This window comes from Drosophila mauritiana, chromosome 2R, assembly GCF_004382145.1.
Source record: "Drosophila mauritiana strain mau12 chromosome 2R, ASM438214v1, whole genome shotgun sequence".
In the NCBI taxonomy this organism is placed as follows: Eukaryota; Metazoa; Arthropoda; class Insecta; order Diptera; family Drosophilidae; genus Drosophila; species Drosophila mauritiana.
The window spans coordinates 17,126,117-17,150,165 of NC_046668.1; the positions used below are offsets into that span (position 1 = coordinate 17,126,117).

Here is a 24,049-nt window from a genome sequence, read left to right on the forward strand (position 1 = left end):
TTTTCATTTCTTCAGTCTGTTAACGGCACGCCAACGATGCAGACGCGGCTAAAAACCAGCTCCGGCTAACTGTTAACGCAAGATAGTAATAACTTGATTTGTAAGTGTAACACTCATACGCATCGAGTATACGCACAGTGGTAGCAGCGACATTTGATTTTGCATCTTTTGCCGAAAGTGCGTGATATTCCTGCCGTCACAAGTGGATAAAGTCAAAGTGAATTTCAAGAAATCGAAAATATAAATAATATATAAAAATAAAAGTAAAACGCTTGAATTGCTGCTAATTTGGCAAGTTAGGCCAGTTAGGATCTTAATTAAATTAAGCCAAGTGAAAGAGAAACAACAGCCGCCGGAAGAAGAAGAAAAAAACGATAGAGAAGAGTGGTAAGTGGGGTTTTTATTTGTTACTTATTTATTTTTTTTTGCCAAAAAAGGCGAATAGAAATTTCAGCTCTCCATTCAACTAACCACACACTCAACGCATTCGGCTGTCTTGGCAATTTTGCTGTTTATTTTTTCATGCTCTAATTATTTGGAAATTTCATTTTGTTTTTGCCCACCGACACTCGTTAACTGGCATGCAATTTGCTTGCCCAAAGACTTATGGACCATACATCTAACCAAACAGCCGTCCATCCTCTAGAGAGTCAAGTTGAGTCAAGCTTTATGGGCAGACTTCCTCGTTAAAAGATAAGGTGGCCAGACCCCTGACCAAAAGAAAAGAAACTGGTCCATCAGTATTCTGTGGGTTCGTTTGGGTTTTCCATCTACATCTCTCTAAGTCCATCTCCATTGCCACTTCATTAACCCAATTTTCACCTGGAGAAATTTTATGTTCCGTACAAGAAAAATCTTGTTTATCAGGCCAATTTGCATACAGACCCCACTTCCGAGGGCCAGACATTTCTCTTCCCTAATCTTCGATGTGGCATCTGATCTTTAACGGAACTAATGTGTGCACTTATTCGTTTGCTTGTCATTTTAACATGAGGGCAAACAGAGGAGGGAAATCATAAATTACGCCGTAGCGTCTTTTTCGTTTTATATGTATTTCTTTATTTATATTTATGCGAACTTTGTTTTTTTTATGTGCAAGCGGACAGCGTTTTCGAAATTAAATACTTTCTAATTACAATAAACGCAGGCGATGGCCGCCGGCCGGCCAATTGCCCGTTCCACGTCCAGCAAAGTCCACATCGTAGCCTTTGGCAGCGGGCTGAAATCACGTAGCCGCCGCATCGGCCAATGCCAGCCGATATAAAAGAGGGATGGCTGTCAGCGGCGTGGTGAGGGGGGCAGTGGCGAAACAAAACTCGCGAAAGTGTCAAGAAAATATAATACTGCCTCAGACTCGCTTTTTCTTTATTGTCATGTCTTAATGTGGCGCCTGATGTGTTTATTTGCCACTGGCCTCCTCCAACGCCAATTCATGTTCCTAACCCTCCCCCCTACCCTGCGATGAAAGTGAAACGTGCGAATGACTTTGCGTAGCTGCAGAAGCTTCCATCACTCGTCACTTAGCACGTGCCCAGCGATCCTACCCGTGTGGTCTTCGTCTTTCACGGCTTTCAATTACTCAACCGCATAATGTTCAATTTGTCAAGCGTTGAGCCCGGATTACGACTTTCTCAGCGGGCCAAACAAAAGACTTAAGACACAAACTTGCTTCATTAGTTGGCTTTGTTCGATGGAATGCGTTGCAGATCCTAATGCGCGCAAGTTTTGGTGTTGATTGCTCACGAATTGAGAAATCAATGCAACCAGACCTTTGCTTATATTACAACTTAAATTATCCCAGATGATTTAGTCTAGCATAGAGAATTTCAATTTCAATGATCAATATCGATTATGCCCAGCGGCATAAAACCATAATTATCTCGCACTAGTGACACGCACTGAATTCTAAATGTGAGTAATTGCCATGCATTCAGCAATATCAGATTCAAAGTGCATTTAAGCGGAGGTAAAAACGAAATCAATTCAAATGGCTTCCAGGCCGGGCATTTATTGCTGGTTCGCTGGATCTAAATCGTGATTTGCAGTTGCATGTACGGCCTCCGTAAGACCCCCTGATCCTCCTTCGGCACCCCTGGAATACCCACACAGTTGATTAGTCAGCACCCGGCTGGCAGAGCAAGGCAACCATTTGGGGCTTTTTGCTCCGTTTTGTCTCTGTGTTTTCCTTCTAGACCGACAAGTTGAAGTATCTTGGCCTACTGAATTTTTTCTCACACTCCGTGTCTTGGTCACGGATGTGGATTGATTGCTAATGTTCATCTGGGCACATATATATCTGTGTATATGTATATATATATCTATCTGCGGCAGGCGGTTTATGTGGATACCCTCGCCAAGTTGCCGAGTTGCACAAGTCTGGTTTGGTCTGGGCCAGAATGAGCCCCACACACTAGAGACGTGGCCAACAAGTACGGGTACTTGTGGCTATACGTTCGCCAAGCCACTCTTGCTTTCTTCAGCTGCTCCAGTTGGCGGCTGCTTTGTTTTGTCAGCGCTTGCTTTATGGTTTTTCATATATATAGAGTAGCTAGTAGCAGCTACCTTAAGTACTGCTCTGTTGCAATTGTCACATTGTTTTGGGACACTTTTCTGCGGCTCAGTGGCGACGGCGACTGTGGCAATAGTTTTGTAATTAGCTTGGCCCATCATTTGCGCAATTCGATTTGCGATGTCCCAGGTGATAAGTGATATTTAAGGCCCTAATTTCGCTTGTATCCGGTTATCCGGCTTTTATTACGTGTTGCACAACCGCGGCGCCCCCGCATACCAAAATGTCGAGGGAGAAATACTTTCGCTTTCAAATGCTCGAGCATAAATTCTTGGGATTACGCAAGCTAAATGCTCGCGGCATGTTTTGGTTTGCTGAGCAGGTGCCGCCAATACCAAACCAAAACCAAAAAGCCACCTCCGCCAGCTAAACAGGCACTTACCTCATTTGGAAAGCAGCGAGAAATGAAAGTTTTTGTTTTTTCATTTTTCTGCGTTGCGTGAAATTTACATTCCGTTTAATAATTTCAAACATTTCTTCGAGGTCGCTGTGGCATAAAATTTGAGGAATTAGTCGAACAAGAAATCAGTGTTTTTCCGTCTGTTTTCCTTCTGGTATCGAGTGGCTCTTTCCGGCAGGCCTGGCTAGCAACGCCCCCAAGCAATAGCAGCCATCAGACACAAAAGTGCATTTCATTGTCGCTTTCGTTTCGGATTCGTATTTCTCTGCATTTTCTGTTTGGCGACGAGTTCATTGGCTCTGCATAATTTATGCGTTCGGCGGCCCAGCAGTAAAAACAATATGCATGCAGTATATGGATATGGTGGCCATCAATCGCAGACTTATCGTTAGCCAGTCACGCTAATTGGCCATAACTGTAACTGAAAGATCAGCGATTTCAGCACCCGAGCGATACAATCAGTCAATATTTAATGTGCGAGTTGTGCAAGTTTTTGGCGGACAGTTGGCACAGTTTCAATTGGATTGCCAATAGTGAGTCACTTGGGTCACGCACATTCTTGGTTTTCTGCGCTCTAGTAAGCCAGCTGCAGATCCGCAGGCGTTTCCAACAAAAATAGAAGAAAAAACCCCCCTAAAGTAGGTGTGTATTTTGCGTTTTATGTTTGGCCAACTAAGCGTGGCCAGCACTGCAGCCTCCAGATGCAATTAAAGCCAGATAGATAGCTCTAGAAACCGAGATACGAACGTGTCTGCAGGTGGCATTGCCACACCGAAAATAACACATCTTGTAATCCCAAGCATTTGCATCCCTTTTAATTACTCGTCCGCCTGCCAGCTAATGATATATTGTTTCGCTTTGCTTTGCAGTTACCTCGACGATCTTTGGGCCAAGTTAGTTAGCTGTCGACTGCTGCCGCTGTTTATGGTAAGTCTACAATGGAGCCGGAGTGACCTTGTCGCCTCCCCCGCGGATTAGATGGTGTGGTGTGGTGTATCAGGGTGTGGACACAGGTAATCCAATTAAATCACACCCAAATGATCAGCAAAGCGATAAAACAATGTCAATGCCAGGAGGCATACACCATAATCCCTTCATGTACTGTAGAGCAGATCTAAGCGGCTTAACTCTTAGCTTGTTTACATCCGGCTCTGTGGCTTTTGGACAGTTACCAAAACGATTAATTCGGCAGACAACCACAGACACGCCCCCGTCAGCGAGGAAAGTCCGCTTCGATTCCAAAATGGATGTGTGTGTGCTACGAAATGAAAGGGAAATTTAAAATTTCGAGTTACCTGGAGCCCAGACATTTCGCCTTTTCCGAGGGCATTGTCACATTTCACTTTCGATGATCACCGTAGATTTCAAGTGCAGTCCGCCTCTTTGGAAATAAAAGAAAAAAAACTAAAAAAAACCCACTGAGGTGTGACGTTGTTTGCTTTGTTGAACCTTTTGATAACTGGTTTTTTCGTAGTAGTGGCGGTACGAAATATTGACCGCAAAGTGAGTCCAATTTTTATTATTTTCCTGCCATCCCGCTCTGGCTGGCTGTACCCATTTAATAGCTGGCCGCCGAATGAACTTTCTTCTTTCACTGTGCCACCTGTAGACAGTGCTCTCCCGTTTTGCTGCACCGCTGCAAGTTCCGTTTTTCGAAGCTGTTACGATATATATTTCGCGTTATTTTTTCTGCTTTTTGCGGACTTTTGCTTTCGTTTAACCCATTTAATGCGGCATCCGTTCGTTGGGGGCATATGTGCGATTAATTCAGTGGAAAAGTGAAAACGAAAGTGCTGGAGCTGTGCGCTCACTTGGCCAGTGGTAGTGGTCAGTGGTCAGTTATCAGGTTTGGTCAGTTGCTTGCCAGACTCACTTTCGTTTTCGTATTCATATGGCGAATCTTCTGGCGTCCTCGGTCTGGGGCCATCAACAAAAATCGAAGAAACTACTTAATGATTACGCCGACTGATGACGCAATTAGCATCCCAGCCGTATGCAAAACGGTTTTGCAATGAGGAAATCTGTCGCCGATCATTGATCGCGTTTCATGGATCATGGCTACCCAATGGCGCATTACCAGAGCCAAGCCAAAAGCCACAGCGAACTGCCATTTCGCCTTAAGTATTGCAATTTCTCGCATTGGCCAAATGAAAACAAGCGCACAATTATGGCCACTTGGCTGCCGGAGCAGTTATGGCCACAGTCCGCTCGTCGACCAGTTGCACCGACAGTTACACTTGCCACACCAGCAAACCAATCGACTGCAATCCAGATGCCGTAGCGAAGACCAAGACCCCGGCAATTATCTCTTGATTTACAACCCGGCCAGCCAGCGAAACGGGGAGAAACCTTTCACTTGATCCCCTCCAGTCACCTGCGATCGTGAAAGATGCAAATACGCCCAGAATCGAGCTTATAATTTAACTGCGACCTTGGGTTTGTAGGTGGGGCAATCGTAGCCTATGGCAAATGAACTCATTAGGCATTCAAAGAACTTGGCGAATTTGCATTTGGATTTGTATAATTACAAGGGACAATTAGTTACCGGTTCTGAGTGTTCCGCTTTCGAGATCTTGGCATTATAGTTTTTTGGCATTTTCGGTTTGGTACCAGCATTTGTGACCTTTCGATTGGCCCAAAAATCACAATGTACAATTCATTAATGTTTTCAGTATTTGCATTGTGAAATTCAGATAATTGCGGGTTGAACTGAAACTTCATCGGAACTACCTTATTACAAGTTGGTTTCGATACGATCAAACAGCAGGTGACCTCTTGCTTTTGGTTTGTTTCCAAAATTGCAATTTTATAATGTCATGCTTTGCGTGTAAAAGGCAATTTATCTTGAGTTTAGCCAATCTACATTAAAGCTGATATAAAAGCTATGCAAAAACTAGAATTTTGTTTCATCAAATCCTTATTCTCATTAAATACTTTCAGGCACTTAAGCTATGAAGCGAGGCATGCAACTCACCGCCGCCTGGCTGTGCTTATTGGCCACGGCTAGTCTGGCTCAAAACCAAGAATCCTCCTCCAAATGGTCACGTCAACTGGAGAATGTGGCCACATCCGATTCGGACTCACTGGACTGGGTGCCCTTGGCTCAGCCGCTGGATGGCAGCAAGGATCGCACGGGTAATGGTCGCGTGTTGACCTACTCGCAGACCTTTCCACCCAGCGCGCGTTTCGGTGATCTGACCAAGACGGGCTCCCAGTTCGACTATCCCTTCCAGTTCCAGCGGTATCCCAATGGAGCGGGCCAGGCTCTGCCGCTTCGCCAGGCGCCACCACCCCCTCCCTCTACGCTAAAGGCCTCTGGAGTTGGTGGTCAGGAGCCCACGTCGCAGTCCTTCTTCAAGTTCGAGATGCCCTTCCATGGTAACAGTGAAGGACAGGCTCAGGCACCACCCACTCTTCAAACGGGCTACCAGATTCAGCACACCTTCGGAGCAGGAGCGCCAGGATTCCCAAGTCCATCTCAGCTCTTCAGTCCTCCATCTCTCTTCGGACAACAGCAGAGTCAGCCTTTTGGTCCCGATTTCCACTCGCTGGGCTCTCAAAAGCCCTTGGCTCAGGCTTTAAACAAGCCACTCCATCAGCAAAACTACATCCAGGACATCCTTCCTCCGAAAACCCTTGGAAAACCCTTGCCCACACAAGCTTCACTGCAGAGTGTGACCCCACAAGTCTTTCCGGTGGATCCTGAAGCGGAGACTCTCTTCGGATCAAATAAGGCTGCTCCGTCGTCTGCTCCATCTTCCTCCCGAGATCAGGATGTCCAGTTGCTCTATGTACCGTACGATACCCTGTACAACCAGCAGCGTCAGCAATCGGGATCTGGATCGAACTCCAACTTCGAGGTGAACAAATTCAATGTGAATCCTGGCCTGCCCGCCGTGAATCCCTATCAAATCAACCAGTTCTACACCCAGGATCCCAGTGTGGGTAGTGATTTCTTTAGCTCGGGAACGACCACCCGACCTAGCACCACCACCAGCCAGCCCCAGAGCATCTTCCAGAACTATAGACAGCCACAGCCTCAGCTGCAATCGCAAACTCAGACATTCACTACAGCCAAGCCCAAGCCGAAAGCCCATCAGCCTCCATTGGCCATGTTTCTGTTGCGATCCAGCTCTCGTCCCTCTCAAACAGATGTGGTTGCAGCCCTGAGGAATGCGCACAGCATCTCCGTAATTGATTCTCCCACCAAGCAGACACCGGAAATCTTTGTGGGCCCTGCTGGCATGCCCATTCCCGATGGCTATGTAAAGTTCGACCTGCCTTATCTGTCGCAACTCACCTCCAATCGCGATTTGAGTGATGTCTCCTTCTTTGTGGCGCCTTTAAGTTACCGCACACCCAATGGCTTCAATAAGATCCTGCTACCAGAACCCCATGTAGGCTCTATTGTGATTAACAGGGCTAAGGATATCGCTGCCAGTCAGCAAATATCACATGCTCCGCGCCCCCAACGTCCGTATGCCACGGTTAGCAGTACCCGCAATCCATTCGAGACTACCACACAATCGCAGACCAAGGCTCAAGGACAAGTACCCGAGCGGGGCAACAAGTTCAGCTATTATTATGTGCAGGACGGCATCCAGGAAGTAAGCTCGCCAAAGGCTCCCGCCAAGCAGGAGAGGCATAAGAAGAAACGACCCCAGAATGTCCAGGTGCAGCAGCAGCAGCAATCCATCTACCGTCCGTCGCCAACCAAAGCCCAAAGTCAGGATCCCTTCGATTCGCTCAACCAAATTGGAGGGGATGACTTCTTCAAAACCCTGGGCAGCAAGCCAACCACCAGTTCCACTTCCAGCACATCCACGTCGACCACCACATCAACCACTTCGACGACGGCTGCTCCGCAATCTCTGTTCACGTACAGCACGCGACCACAGATCGAGTTCCCCGGCTCCAGTGGCCAATTGTATCCCCAGTATGTTCAGCAACCGGTGCAAGAGCAGCTTCCTCGACTAACTACCCGCCCTCCAACTGCGTCCACGGCTGAGGAGGAGCTCCGCATGAAACAGTACTTCCGTCAACAGGATGCCTTCCGCCAACGTCCTCACACCACAAATCCTCCCTTCGAATATAGTCCCACCATTGCAGACTATGAGGCTCTTCTGCCGACAACCACAACAACTCAGAGGATCAAGACCAAGCACAGGTTGAATCAGTACACACCTGCTGCCGTTCCTGTGACCACATCGGATGTGGGATATAACAGTGTAAATCAGCAGGGGCCACTTAACCATCGCCCCAGCTATAACCAAGTTCAAAACGAGATTCTAGAAAACAGCAATGTGGAGTATGAACCAAATCCCTACCATGTGCCGTCGGAGCTGCCGCCATTGACTCCTGATATTCCCGGACTGGTTAACAATCTGCAGGAGAAGGACAAGTTGCAGCCCCCAATTCCAACCACTCCATTGGCCGAACCGGAACCGGAAACGCGACCCACCAGGAGACCTGTGCTGCGCACTCGTAAGCCAGCTGTGACTAAGGTTACCTCCTCTGTTTCCTATTCGGAATCCGAGTCCAGCAACAAACAGCCCACTCACCGAATCAGAAGGCCATACAGCAGCCGAGGAACCACCGCGCCAGATGCCTCCACCGGCAGCGGAGATGGTGGCGAGGAATCAGCTGTTACCCCCACCCGTCGTCCCACCAGTGCCCGGAACCCACTCATCCGCAATCCCAATCGCATCCGCTATAGGCCCACAACGGAAGAACGCCAAACTCTGAAAACCAAGACCAGAAAGGGTTCAAAGAACGGCAAGCCACAGGAAGATCAGGACATTGACTACCAGCGGGATGTGCTCAAGCAAAACTATCCGGTATTCAAGGCCCCATCCAGGCGACCCACCAGTCCCACGGCCATTCCCAGTTCCTACGATGTCCAGGCCACCACCGAAGGACCCGCATCGGAGTCCCAGCAAGTCTACACGGTGACCCCTAGCAACAGTATCGATGGTGGCAACGAGCAGAGCGTCTTTCCCGCCAATCTTTTGGAACCCATGCAGATTGCTCAGCACTACCAAGAGTTCTCAAAGGATAACTATGGACCGGGTTACTTCCCCAACCAGGAGGATCTTAATCCGACAGAGGCCATCGTGCGCAACGAGGTGAGCCCGATCTACACCACTCTGGCCACAACAACTCCATCAACCACCACGACCACAACCACTACAACCACTGAGGCTCCATTGACTACAACAACGCGTCGCTCGCCGTTCGTGAGGAGAAATTATCCTCGTCTGCGTACAACCACAACCACAGAGACACCAGTCACCTCCACCACACCCGCTGAGGATAGGCCATCGGTAAGATCTTATATTTGCAAATTTTAAAACAGGTTATAAATGTATTACTTTCTTAAGATCCGTTCCCGTCTACCGCCTCGTCGAGTGGTTAAGGTGCGTCAGCGACAACGTCGCCCAACTCATCCTGCCTCCTCTTCGACAGTGGCGCCCGAGGAGGAATCCGAACCCGTTACCCAGAAGAGCCATCTCCGCAAGCTGAGTCGCTACAACAACCAAGAGACAAAGGAAAAGGAAGCCACAGTGGTATGCGCGGTTGATAAATCATATTAAAACTCCTTTTAACATAAGTTACCCATTAAGTCTCCCATCACCCATCGTCGTCGCTACAAGCAACCCTTCCAACTGGAAGGTCAGGAATCCCAGTGGTCGCCATCCTCGGAAACAGCCAACAGCAACTCAAACTCAAACAGCTTCAAGCCATTGAGTCCCAAATACAAGACGGAAACCCATAACTTCGAGAGTGAACCGGAGATTGTGACCGCGGGACCAACCAATCAGCCAGAGACCTATGATATTAATGTTGCTGCTGATCTTGGTGGATCATCGGTTCAGCGCACCACTATCATGGCACCCAATCTGAAGTAAGAACTGTGGTTTTATATATCGAACAATACACTAAATACATATTTTTAGGCCAGAGAAATCCTTTGCCGAGCTTTTAGAGGAAGTGATGGGCAAAGCCCCCGAGGAGTCGACCACTGAAACCACCAGCACTACTTTTAGTCGCCTAAGCAGACGTGGCAAGTGGCAGAAAAAGAACCGTTTATCTGGCTCGGATAACTCAGAAAACTTCGAGACGGCAGAGTCCCAGAATCTAGGACCTCAGCTCTACAATGCTCTTCAAGCAGCCAGCGAAAAGGAGGAGCTACCCAAGACAACGACTCCATTAACTCCATCCACCGAATCCCAGACAGAGCCTTTGGTTGTGACTACCACAGTGGCAGCCCCCACGACGCCCGAGGAGTACGAGGTCACCACTGCGCAAGACGTGGAGGAGGCCACCATTACCTCCACTCTTCCCTTGAGCGAGGAGAGCGCCACACGCCGCATGGACACGGCAGTGGATGTGGACGATCTGGAGGTGCAACCGAGCATCTTCTCCGAGGTGAAGAAGCAACTGCACGATCTGTTTGCCATAGAAGAAAGTGAAGGAGAAGCAGTGACCGCCGCCCTCGCTGCCGTAGGCAAGCGTCGCCAGGAGTACACAAGCATCCGACGAACCAGTCCAGTTACGCCCCCGGAATCAACGACTTTAGCGCCAATGGATGAAGCCACCACCACGGAAGCCACCGTGGCGGAGAGCAAAAAGGACAGCTTCCACAAGGATCTGATGGAGCATGTGGTGTACGCCACGTCCACTTCGACCAAAGTCACCTCCGAAACGGAGATCTGCTACCGCGGACGATGCATCCGTTCCGAAGATTTGCCCGCCAACCACAAACTGCACTGAGCACACTCCTCTGGCAGCGGAAAGTGGAAAGATTTATCATGTACATAGGGGCAGTGGGGATACGGGTGGGGTTCAGGGGTCCAGGACGATGGAGGATAGCTCCTCCAGCTGCGTTGGCCCAAAATACAAAACCGTATCCGCTGTAATTACCTAGCTTTAACTACAAATATGTTAAAAATAAGCAGTTTAAAAGTATAATGAAATAACGAAGAGTGAAGATAAAATTCCAAACATTTTTTTAAACAGAATTTTGAATAAGTTAAGAATAATCACAAATGAAATTTCTATTAAGAAACTTTCCCTGCATTGAGCGCTCTTTTGAAAACCCTTGATATTTCCAGTTAGAACAATTAGTTTGTAGACCTTAGAGTTAGCATTACGTCAGGATACCACATAGCCAGCATATAAGTCTAACCATATGTACATCATTGTGTACAACAATGCAAATACAAATACCAATAAAAACGAAACGAAAAATCAAAACTAGGATTTAATGCTTTATACGTAAATTGTATATATATATTTCGCATATATGTAGACATAAATATGTGTTGCGTGTATAACTAGTAATACGATACTAATTGCGATTCATCAATTCCAATTCTTCGCCTTCAAGGTACAAATGTTTCACATCTACAACCAATCCTTAGGCCACGTTTTGTGTTATTTCTTATGCGCCAATGAGCGGACCTCGATCCTCAGTACCTTCATCCCGCTCTCCACCTCCTCCAGGCGACGGAGTTCTCGTTGTTGGGCGACTATTCCACGGTTGAACCCTTGTGCGTCCGAAAAGCATAAACAGTAGGTTCCCAATAAAGTAAACAAAAGCTGTGAAGAAGAATACTATTCGCCATTGCGCCGGATTTGTCTGGAAAGGATAACAAAAACCATTTAAAAAACCATTAAGGAATAAAAGTTCCATTATGCTACCTCATCCCATACTATTAGCCCCACAATCAGCGGTGCTAGTATGCTCATAAAATTGGCCGCACAATTTGTAATGCCCATTAGTGTACCCGCATAGTTCGGTGACAAATCGATGTGGTTTACATGGAAGCCCAGATAAGTGGCCGAATTGGTGGCCACCGCAGCGGTTAGTAATCCAATGGCCAGCCGGACATTGGCCTCACCCTCGGTGATGTATCCCAGTCCGATAAGTGCGAGCATGGGAAGCCACATACCCAGAGTGTTGAAGAACTTCCTGGAGAAACCCAAGGGGATTACTGTTCCTCTTTGTTTCAGTGTGTCTGACAGCCAGATGAAAACACAGGTAAGCAGGATCATGGCGAAGTAGGGTAGCGCGGAAAGCGGTCCATTATTCTTAATGTCCATGCCGAGAACATTCTTCATAAAGGTGGGAATTTCCGTAAGCAAAGTCCAGAAGCCCCAATTATTAGCACAGTGCGCTAGGACGAGCACCAGAAAAGGTATGGAGGTGAAGATGCGCCACCATGGAGTCGGCGGACGTGGCTGTTCCTCGCGTCCTGCATCCGATGGTCTTCTCGTCTGCCCAGAGGACTCAATGAACCTTCGTTCGTTTGGCGTTATCGTTGGATGTTGCGCCGGCGTACTAGAGCATAGATATAGCCACACGAATGACCAAACGATCCCAACGCATCCGGGTATGTAAAAGGTGCTGGGCCAGCCCAGTGAGGATGAGGCAATGTATCCGCTGACTGACAGCATTACGACGGTGCCAAACTGGGAGCCCGAGTAGGTGTAGCCCACCAGTCGACCACGCTCCTCAGCCGGCGCCCACTTCGATAGGAACGTATGTGTCGAGGGAAAAATGACGCCCTGGCAGAGTCCTTGCACCGCTCGGAGCACCACCACCAGTTTCCAGCCACCGTTTACGGCGCAAAACGGTGTTAGCAAGGCCAAGCAGGAGCAGATTAGCACGCCGTAGAAGAGCATGTACTTGGCACCGTAAATGGCGGATAAGTAACCTCCAGGTATTTGGGTGACCACGTAGCCCCAGAAGAAGCTACTAAGCAGGTACGATTTTGTACTCTCATTCCAGTCGAATTCCTGCAAAATTATAAGTTGATTTAAATTCAAATTGTGGTCCTCATTAAATAATGCCAGCGAAAATAATTGTTGACTCATTCTGCGCTCTTATCTGCATACATACAGGAAAATCCGGATTGCTGGCATTGCGATCCGTCATGGCCACAATGGCCACGGAGAGATTCACGCGAAGGGAGTAGGCCACGGCCAGTCCGAAGAATACCAGGATGCATTGCAGATGACGCACTCCGAATCGAGGACCTGCAAAAGGTGCGCGTAATTACCACAGTGGATGCGGAAACAAAGGCCAAAAGGTCATGTCACCACCCACCCGTATTCCCGATCTGCTGGTAGCCGTTGTGATTGCAGCATGGCAGGCATCCCAGCACCATATTGCAGGTGCAGTGTCTTCCACGTAGCCAACTTGTGTGATGCGTTGGATACTTGCTAGGGGCGGCTGGTAATGGATGGAACTAGCGTCTAAACATAACACAGCTGATGACAACAACAAGTGCCAGCTGCTGCCCACTTAGATAGAGGCGGCACTATCGACACTATCGCTCCAACAAGTGCAACGATAGATTAGGGTGGTCTGCAGTTACAAATTTAAAATTGTTTAAAAATTTTATAACAGGCATAAAAGCCTGTCTTTCTAATTAATATTAGTATCTCATTGCTTAGCTTATTTTCAACAACAAATAATAGTGTATCTTCTCCGAAACCAACTAGTGAAAACATCTCATAATTCAACGCCACTATTCGATAGTTCCATTAGGGTTGATAGTGCTATTCAATCGATAGCAAACAAGTGGCGGACTATCAAAATCAAACCACAGTTCAAATGAAACACAAATGATTTCGTTACATTTTGACTCTTTCACAGCTGCGAAGTGAGCTGCTTTATTCATGGCTAGTGTTGTCTTCATTATTCTTTTTTGCCTTTTTTAGTTTACTTTTTTCATCACAAGTTTGGTTTTCGTTAATGCCTAACTTAACACTAAAACATAACAATTACTAGAGTTGATGCTGCAGCTCGTCGCGGGCTCTGTCCCTATTTACACTGAACGTTTTCTCAAGTTGCACGTTTAATTGGTTTGATTGATAGTTTGTTTTTCTTTCTTTCTTTTTTTTTTGGATTATGTACATTATGGAAATACTGCAAACAATAATAATTTACGCTGCCTTAGGACTAAGCAATTACCGTATAATATCGCTAATGGAAGCACGCGATCGTCACTAAAGTTAACTTTCAGCTTGTCTGGTGTCTAACTAACTAACTACGCCTACGAATCTAAGAAACAACAGCCCGGATGATTCTGGATGCGGTATGAACATGCCGTCCCAGGCTCTATTTGACCTGGCCATTGGGCGCCAGAGGCGTGCCCTGCTCCGCATCCTCCTTATTGTCCCGTGGGGAGTCCCACCATTGCACCTCCGTGCGTCCAAATATGACGAAGAGAAGATTGCCCAAGAAGTAGAAGGCGGCAGCCAGCAGGAACACCAATCGCCACTCAGTTACACTTGTCTAAAGATAAAAACAATAATTAATTGGGTTTCACTTCCATATCAGGGCCATCCAACTCACCTCATCGACAACAATCTGTCCCACGATCACTGGTGCGATTCCACTCATCACGTTTGCCGCACAATTCGTAATGCCCATCAGCGTGCCAGCGTAATTCGGGGACAGATCGATGTGGTTCACCTGGAAGCCCAGATAGGTGGCTCCGCTGATTCCCACCGTCAGGGTGAGCAGCGTTACCGCCAGTGGAGCATTATCCGCCGGCACATAACCCAGCGCGATCAACGAGAGCATGGGTATCCAATGGCCAATGCTGTTGAAGATCTTCCGGTTAAAGGACAGAGACATGCCCTCCTTCTTTTGGAGCACTTTGGATAGCCAGACGAAGAAGAAGCTGAGCAGGAGCATCACCATGTAGGGAAGGGAGGAAAGCAGCGCACCCTGCTTGATGTCCACGTGGTAGATTTTCTTCATGTACGTGGGGATCTGCATGAGCAGCAGCCAGTAGCCGAACATGTGGGTGCAGTGCACCACCAGGAGGGACAGGAAGGGCATAGAACTAAAGATGGCCTTCCAGGGCGTGGGCGCCAGTTTCTCAGCGGATTGCATCTTGCCATCGCTACGCGAATCCGTAATGTACTTCAGTTCTCCGGGCGAAATCAGACGGTGTTCCTCCGGCGTGCTGGCCGAGAATAGGTACCAGAAAACCATCCAAATAAAGCCGCAGGCTCCGCCTAAATAGAAGATACTCGGCCAGCCCAAGACGGAGTCGGCAATGAAACCACTAGTGGCCAGCATCACCACCGTTCCGAACTGTGCGCCCGAGTAGCAGAGTGTTCCCAGCATTCCTCGCTCATCCGCGGGTGACCACTTGGCCAACAGCGCATGCGTGGCCGGATGCACTGCACCCTGGGCCAGGCCCATCACGAATCGCATCACGGCAAGGGCGACCCATCCGAATTGCAGGGACATTGGCGAGAGCATCGTGATCAAAGCGGCTATACCCAATCCGTACATCAGCATGGTCTTGGCTCCATAGCGCTGGGCGATATAGCCACCTGGCACCTGGGTCACGATGTAGCCAAAGAAGAAACTGGCCTGCAGGCTGCCCTTCTCCTTCTGGGTGAAGTTGTAGTAGCGCTGTGAATAGGATAGTATTGGTAAGATAGGGTACGAGTGATTTGCTCTAGAAACCTCCAAATCATAGGAAACATATGCATAAGAAAACGAAATTCAAGTTCAAAGCATAAACTTCAAAAACCACATAATGTGTAAAATTCGGAAATTATTTAATGTAATATTTTGTGGTAATGATTACAAAATTTCATGAGTAACCACTCGAAATACATTTGAATACAAAGTTTCAGATAGTTTGGAGAGTTTTGAATCTTTAGAGATCGGTTGTTTGGGATTTCTCGCACTTACCTCGGAATTAAAGAAATCAAAACCGGGCTCGCTGGGCGCCACGCCGGTGTTGGTGGTGTTCTGAGCTAGGCTGGTGCTGTTGTCCGTCATGGCCACCAGGGCCACACTGAGGTTCACCCGCCAGGCGTAGCTCATCGCGAGGCAGAAGAAGCACAGTATGCACTGCACATGCCTCACCCCGAAGAATTTCTCTGTAATGGGAAGGAGAGATCGGATCAGTTGGTTATGCCATAAGGTCTACAAAGTGGGGAGACGGATGGTGAGGGGTTGGGGCGTGCTTCACATGTGGCGCTTTTACTCCGTCTCGCTCTCTTGCGGCCCCTTATCAAAATCAACGCGCGGGGCTCTCTGTTTCTCTCAATCTCTCTTTCTCTGCGAGTTGGCCGCTCCGTGAGCCCCAAACTGGTAGCCATGTAAGTATGTGGGGCGCGTTTATTTATAAAACACTTTGACTATGTCAAAATCTTGTTCACGCACGCACTTGCCAGCGGGCCAGAGAGAGATGGGTGGTAACATCACGTATACAGAGACACCCACTCGACCAAAACTTGGCTGCGAACACTGAGAATCGAGCATTGGACTTTGAGAGACGTCCTCTTTGTTATTGCCGTGTAAAATGCAGCGAGACGGTGCTGTACTATATGTACCCCACCTCTAAAGTATAGAGTATAAGGTACATGTGCACATCACACAAGCACACTACCTGTTCGGGGCAACCGGCCGATCGATCGGCCGATCCTCACGTGACGACGATCCCTCGCCCGCGGCATATGCCATCATCATACATTGTACACACACATGGTTAGCTCTTTCGGGCCTGGTCTCTGCCTTACGCGGATTTGTTTTCGTGCATTTGGCTATTTTTAAACCCGACTTTGGCTCGCCATAAATGGCTTAGTCTTTATAAATAGGAGTGGGCTGGCAGCCGGTAGGCGGTGGCAGGGTGGTGCACATTGCAACACCGCCTCACCACTGGCAACCTTGCAACGCGGCCTTACACGGCACTGGGGTCTATTGAACCCCGAGCTGGGGTTTGATTGCAAACCATTAATTACAGCTACGGTCGAAAGTCTCTACAGTTTGAAAATGTATAATCTGATATTTCTTACATTTTTCTAAATATCAATAGAAATAATGAACGATAATAATCCGAATTTCGGAATAAAAAATTTGAAAAAATTAACTTTTGATAAAAACTTTAGCTGATAAAAAAAACCAGGTCTTGCTAAGACTTTTCAATAGCATAAATGGTACAGCTTAACTCCCATAAATATTTTCCCCTGAATAAGACCTTAAATGGTGATTCAAGCCATACGAGTTTTACTGTGTTTCCAGTAATTTCACATTTGAATTGCTGTCCGAAAACCAAACTGACGTCCGAACTTTGAGCTCTCTCTTCCACTTCCACTTCCATTTCCTCTTGTTCAGTGGCGCTCCCTCTATCTATATATCACTCTTTCTCTCTCTGACGCGCGCCCATTCTCTTTCCCCCGCCAGCGTGCCATCTCTTTCTGTGCGGTTGTATCACGTTAAATGCGATGACTCGTGGTCGTGTGAGAACGCTTTATCTGACACGTTTTTAAATTTATTTGCGCAATGTCTTCTTTCCCCTTAGGCGTAATGCCCCGTCAAATTTATGGCCAAGATATAGAGCTTTTTGTCTCGCGGCGGAGAGGCCCAGAAAAGAATCAGACAACGATCACAATAACGATTGCAAACTAATTTTCTGGCGAATATATACATGTCGAGCCAAATCAATCAGCATTTATGAACCGCCATAAAGGCAGAGCACCAGCTTGCTTGGAGTGTTTATTGGTGGCCATTTATAGTATATTCGCGTATATTTTGATTGATTGCCGGTCGGTTGGTCGGTCGGTCCGGTGGTACAGTCACCGCCATTTCTGCCCGTTAGTGGGGCGGGACAATCGAAGGACACACAGCACTAAGTGAGTCAAGTGTGCCGCATTGATAACCGATAGCTCGGGCCCCGATAAAACTGGAACCGCCGCCGAGTTTTCCAGGCGCGGACGGAGGCATCCGAGCGGTGATAAGATAATCGCCGCTTACAGCGTCGTTTTTCCCGCTACGAGTATACAACCGCCCACCCACCCAACCAACCAACCATTATGTTTACCGTTAGGCCCTGCGAAATACCAAGTGATGGGAGACGCACATGCACTTGGAACGTGTAAGTGTACAGATGGCGGACCAGTTTACAGCCGTGAATTTGTCTTTGGGTTTATGGCTTATCAGCTGACTAAACTGTCGGTTGCCCATCCCGATGCCACCGCCCTCCCCCGCATGCCCGGCACATGGGGATCTATTTAAAATTCTTAATTTCATTGGCGCAGATATACTGCCACTGCCACCGCTCTATCTCTATTTTCTCGCTTTTCTTCGTTTTTGTTTATTTTTATCACCCGAAAGTGCTAAAATGTGATTTTATTTTGTTTGTCAGCGTAACTAAAAATCAAAGAAAATAACAACGCACGTAAATAAATTGAGGAAAAAATTTAATTGTATCTCGGAGGATGCATTTCGGTGCAGTGGAGGTCGTCTATAGTCTGTACAGCTGCAAAATTATTTCAGATACATATTTCTGAATCGCTGAAGCATCGCTTCCAGTTCAACAATTCAACAGTTGCACATTTCAACAAAACAACAAAAAGGTAGTGATTCTAGAAATGGAGCGAGCTGGCGACTCAGATAGAGATCGAGATGGAATATGGGAGTGCTGTTAGAGAACCAATTAAGCGGTTTCCGGCAACACGAGCTCGGATCAAGTCGAACGATCGCGACGCTTACATAAGACACGTGCTTTGGACAGTTGTTATATGATGCATGTGGCTGCTGGCTGGGAGAGATCGGAGAGGGGAGCTTGGAGCTTGGAGGTGGGCTTAGTGGATCTCCGGTGGGGGCGTGTTCTACTCACCGTTGGCGTATTTACCACCCGTTTTCACCATGGTCAATGCAGTTGTCATGTGTGCGGCGCGGGTTGAGTGTATATATCTGATATATCTTATTTGGCTTTTGTTGCTTCTCTTTCGAAACGTTACCGTTCGCGTTTGGGTCACTGGAATTTTTCGATTTCTCACGCAGCGTTTTCCGGTTCCGTCATGAAGTTGCCGCACATGTGTGTGCGCGCACGATTTTCTTTGCGCGTGTTTTCCCTATTAGTTCGAATAGCGAATAGCGAAACGATTACGGATCCAGAGATTCTGACCGTAGGACTTTTCAAAACTCTGCGTATACTACTAGTTGTTCAGCGACGAGCGGGTATTGAACGTTCTGGCGAACGACTGCGACTGCTTGAGTAGCTGGCGGTGGTCGATTCTTTTATAAATATGATCGAACTCGGCCCCAGCCGCTCTCACCAACACTCGCAAATCGCCGGAGAGAGCGTGTGCTGTATCGCGTGAGTTCCAATTCCGCTATCAGTCAAACCGAACACGCTGGCACTCACAGATACTCCGCACGCATCTGTGTGTGTGTGTGTGTGCTTCGATGTGGATTTCTCTCTGGGTGAACCGGCGAACGAACGGGAGTAAGTAAACAACACCAAGACCAGCACATGGTTATCAGTTCAGGCCAAGTGGTTACCGCCAGCCGCTCCGCGGACCTCGGATTTCTGGGTATTGTGCCTGCAGCGCGCTGTAACATTAGTCACAGATCATTTGCTCAGCTTCTCTCTTTCTCCTGAAACAGAGAGAGGGAGAGAGAGAGTGCACCCTCTCGTCGGCGAATCTGGTATCTTCCAGATACAAATTCCGACTGGACGAGGCATGAATGGACTGCAACCTGCGGAATCCTAGGTAAACAACATGGCCCGTCCACCGAAGATAACGTGCCACAAAAACCTCAGGCGAGGTCATCGCGTTCCCCTGATAAGAATGAAGTAGCCTCATCCTAGTGCCATACCATCTGAGTTCTGAGAACTCTCCCTCTCTGTGTGTGCCCTGGCTGGCTAATGACATAACCCAGCCTCGAGACGATCCATTACAATGAGCTGGTTGATCGATGGACACCCTTCATGCACGGGAACCCTTTGATCAATGCAATTTTCATTTCAAGTCGACACGAAATTCCGCCCGGTTTCTCCCACTTTAATTACTTCACTTGTTTATATGGTACTCTAGTTTATTGTTCTTATTGCTTTTCCCGCACACACACACGTCTTATCAAAATATAATTGCTGAAAGTAAAATGTTTTAAACAAATTATTTATGCTTATCAGCGCCCGACACTTCAGACTTTGATTTTCGACTAAGTAAATGAGCCGACCACCGGCGATCCGCACTCCACAACCCACTTCTGCCCACATTTCCCCAGGAAACGCTCTGCAAATTCATTCTGATTCTGACAATCGACGCAGGGATGGGGGCCTGGCGGCGGGGCAGGCACAGGAGTCAGGGGCCAATGACGACAGCCGCTGGCTGATAAGGCTCCACTCCCGTTCCCGATTTTACACACAAAGAAATAATCAAGTGTACACATTTAGTTTTAGGATTTTCCGGGAGCAAATGAAAGATGAAGTGATTTCCCAGAGAATCTTTTTCATTTGAATATGTCTTTGCTTGACAGGATATCTAGAATGAAAAAAGTGTATTCATTTATTTTAAAAGTTTACGTTTTTCAAGCTTAGTAATTGTAAAAATGTATTGTTTAATTAAGGAATATCAGCCCATAATGAAGTGAAAATTGCTGATCATCGTAGAGTGTCTCATTTTTCTGAAACAAAACTGTTGCCTCAATGATTGAGTTTCTTGTACAAACAAACATCAAAAACAATAAAAGTGCCAGCTTTGCACATATGCTATATATTTATTTGTTTTCCGTGCATTTTGTTGATGGCAAATCAATTTTGGCACATGGCAGACACGTTTCAGGGCACGTTCATTTGTCGACTGCCTGGATCGCGAATCTCGAGACACTTGCACGTTATCGGTTTCCGATTTCGGCAGGGCACTCGATTAGCCAAGCCCCCGGGACCCAATCCATAACCCGGCTATCAGCACCGGATCTGCGGGTAAGGAATCAGGCATCGCCTCTAATGGGACGTTTTTTTAGTAAGTGATTTGGGCGAAATACGGATTTATGGCTGGCTAAATTTAGAGAATGCGGTGAACTTCCACTGGATGGCAATCTAATCGGATGACACGCCCACTCGAAAAGGCAGGCACTGATGGATGCGATTGTTACAGCAGCGTACAGCTTATTCTGTTTATCGCTCGATGAATGGCAAACAGTCAGTTAGTCCGCTTGACGTCAACTATTTGGCGAGTAAAATGGGGGGATGGGGGCTCAGATGCAGGGTTTGGAAGCACTATACCATATGGCGCACCCCCACACGTGAGCCCTGTTCTCGACTAATTAATATGCAGCCTTTTCTTACACGAATTGTTCGAATACATATCGCTCAGTTGGAAAATTATTTACGCTGCATTACGTATACGCCAGGTGTAACCAAACAAAAACCCTCTAAACGGGCTAATTGCAAGCGGATGATGTTGTGTACCCATCTGTGCGGATGGTTCTGGCTCCTGGCCAGTGGCCGTCGGGAGTTTTTTTCCAGTGCTAATCACGATGTCCCCGGGACACTTGGACATTGTTTGAGGCGATGGCGCCAACAGCATTTTAATGCTCTCCGCAAATGTTGTTCTATGGAAATTTGTCTTTGTTACCACCCTTTCTGAAGGGGTATAGCTCATAATAGGGTGCACATTCTCGCTGCAATATTATCTAAAATTCTTAGAAAAATTCTGTATCTAAAACAAAATGTCTAGGTATTTAATAATTCATTTTATTAATGACATGTGTATCTTAATAACGTTCTAACCTTAATGCATTAAAAGACATAACATTTTCTACCAATTAGATGCCTCCTAACTGGGCTAACTATCCGTGAAGCTCTCATAAAACCAATCATGGTTACCTAACATCTTTGAAAAGCACAAAGTTTTCCATTCCTAAAGATAGTCGTAATTAACGCTGATCAATATCAGTTGTCGTTGGGCAGGCAATAAATTCGAATAAATTGAAAAGAGTATTCCATCGTCGATTGTTTTGAACAGGCTTTGCGAGCAAACAAGTCGAAAAAAATCGATCACAATATTGGAATTTTTATTTCGGTGGCATCTAAATGTTTGGGCAAATGCCTCATTACAGCGGGGGATCAAATCGATGGGGATTGTGTGAATTCCTATAGCATATTTGAGTTACCGACTGTCGGCGAGGTAATTGAATTGTGTCCAATCAGCGGCAATTGTCCATTGTCCACTGCCACCCGCCAATTTCAATTAGCGTGGGTCCACTGGAAACTTTTATCGGATATTGTATATGCAAGTGGGTATTGATCAGCCAGGTGGGTGTGGCGCATTCGGGGGCGTGGCCCTCTATTAGCACCCTGTCATCGGTGGCCGCGGAATAAAATGTCTGTGGGTCAGCCAATTGGCAAACACTCAAAGCCGCGTATTTGCGGAAAAAATTTATTAAAATTTTTATTCAATTTAATTGCGGTCGGTTGGACAGAGCGACAATCTCTTATAAATAGATCATTCGGGAGCGGTTATTTCCGCCGGAGGTGGAAAAAAAGAACCAATTGCCTTGAGTCACTCGACAAATCTCGCGTGGCCGCAGTGCGACTGCAGAGTCTCTTTTCTAGAATCTTATCGCACGGAAGATTTCGAGGAGTCATAAAGAAAGGCGTATATGTGTATATCACATTTTATTGTGCAAGCGCAATTGTGTTATCATCTGCAGGCGACTCCAAAAGTAGCGCTGATTTATCACCTGCGGCGTGACATCATGGGCATCAGTAAAACTATCTAGTCACTATCTAGCCACATTGGGCTAAGGCCCAGATCCAAAGATCAGGCGAAAGGTGCTCAAGATGATGACTCGGCAAATGGGAATAGGATCGAAAATGAGCTAAAAGCGGCATCGAGTTGGTTGTGAAATGGAAATGAACAATTCATTATCGCCGCACAGACAGCTGAATACTCGCTTGAATATAAATACGAATATAATTTGTGGCAAAAAACAACAACAAACAACATTTATTTGCGTTAACAGTGCAAAAATGATTAAACGATAACCTTAAAGACAGGGACAGAGAGAGAGAGAGTGGGTGAAAGAGAGGGGAACAAAGAATGTGATCGAAAGAGAGAGAGAGAGAATGGGGCGCCGCACTGTGCTAATTGTTTTTGCCATTTTGCAGGCCCCAATCCGATTCACACCAACACACGCACACACATGCACACACACACCGCCCGAAAGAGAGGGACTCTCTCGGCCGATCTTTGATCACGTTTCCCGCACACGACGAAGGCACCCGATTCCACCGCTTGGAGCCTCGTTCACGTGATAACCATGTGCTGGCTCTCCCGCTCCCGCTGCTCTCTTCGTTTATTTTTATGTGGAAAACGAGTCGCGAAATGAGTTTGCCATTCTTGGCACTTTGGGGGTGGGGGCAGCGGGATCGGGACAAGATCGGGGGAAGTTGGAGACCCATGGGTGCGCTATCCATGATTTCACCATTGGGGAGCGCCGCTGAGAGAGACACGCGAGAAACTGCCGATTCATATTGAGTCGGCCGACTATCACGCATTGCTCATTCCCCAATCTGGTCGAGATTTGCACACTTTATTTCGGGCCCCCCCATCCAACCAGTTTATGATGATGGCCAAAAACCGAGGCCAGAAACCTAATCGAGACCATGCAGCATACACCGGGAAACAGAAAATCTCACTTCCTTGAAATCTTTTAATAATAATGCCACAATGATACATTTCTTTTTTCTACTTTATGTGGCATTTTATTAGCTAGAGAATTAGCTCCTATATCTTATAATATTTATTATTTTAATCGTCCCATATCATTATACAATATATTAACTTTTTTTGCTGTGCACAAAATTACTTGGTCGATAGGACAAATGAGCTCGGTAACGTTGCGCGGTTTTATTGCGACTTGATAAGATCTCTTCAGATTTCATAAAAATAAACTCCTTTAAATGGGCATTTAATGGATTCTCCTTATCGTGTGATTGCTTAAGAGCTCAAGATTCCTGCACATGTGCTTGGCGAATGAAAATTGCTGAAGCCAACAGAACTCGTAACTTACCCAGCACGAGATCCGATTCGAATTGATAGTTTTACTGGGAATCAAATTTAAATTGAGTTGACTCAAATACTCGCTCACTCCCGTCACACAGCTAAAAATACATGTGTAATTATATACATAAAAGTAAATATATACTGAAGTCGCCTCATACGTAACACTGCCTTTGTTCATATCGCGTGCTTGAAAAAAAGAGGCATTTATTCAAATTCCGCTTATCAACAAGTTCGCCCCG

At 46.9% G+C, this 24,049-nt stretch overlaps 3 protein-coding genes across 3 annotated transcripts; 1 reads left to right on the forward strand and 2 right to left on the reverse strand.

Annotated features, from left to right (window-relative positions):
- The first annotated feature begins 10 nt into the window (after nucleotides 1–10).
- On the forward strand, nucleotides 11–11,225 carry LOC117135937 (mucin-5AC). The gene is made up of 6 exons (XM_033296517.1): nucleotides 11–387; nucleotides 3,839–3,896; nucleotides 5,910–9,292; nucleotides 9,350–9,535; nucleotides 9,593–9,873; nucleotides 9,926–11,225. Exons 3-6 carry the CDS (start codon nucleotides 5,921–5,923, stop codon nucleotides 10,740–10,742), a joined length of 4,656 nt encoding a protein of 1,551 aa, XP_033152408.1. The 5' UTR covers nucleotides 11–387; nucleotides 3,839–3,896; nucleotides 5,910–5,920; the 3' UTR covers nucleotides 10,743–11,225.
- A 19-nt stretch (nucleotides 11,226–11,244) lies between these two features.
- LOC117135939 (putative inorganic phosphate cotransporter) lies at nucleotides 11,245–13,285 on the reverse strand. Its single transcript, XM_033296519.1, has 4 exons — nucleotides 13,081–13,285; nucleotides 12,874–13,010; nucleotides 11,673–12,770; nucleotides 11,245–11,610 (listed from the first exon to the last, which is right to left on the reverse strand). Exons 1-4 carry the CDS (start codon nucleotides 13,139–13,141, stop codon nucleotides 11,413–11,415), a joined length of 1,494 nt encoding a protein of 497 aa, XP_033152410.1. The 5' UTR covers nucleotides 13,142–13,285; the 3' UTR covers nucleotides 11,245–11,412.
- Nucleotides 13,286–13,605: 320 nt separating this feature from the next.
- On the reverse strand, nucleotides 13,606–19,005 carry LOC117135938 (putative inorganic phosphate cotransporter). Its single transcript, XM_033296518.1, has 4 exons — nucleotides 18,629–19,005; nucleotides 15,697–15,887; nucleotides 14,335–15,411; nucleotides 13,606–14,274 (listed from the first exon to the last, which is right to left on the reverse strand). The coding sequence occupies exons 1-4, from the start codon at nucleotides 18,675–18,677 to the stop codon at nucleotides 14,098–14,100; spliced, it is 1,494 nt and encodes a 497-aa protein (XP_033152409.1). The 5' UTR covers nucleotides 18,678–19,005; the 3' UTR covers nucleotides 13,606–14,097.
- Nucleotides 19,006–24,049: the final 5,044 nt, after the last annotated feature.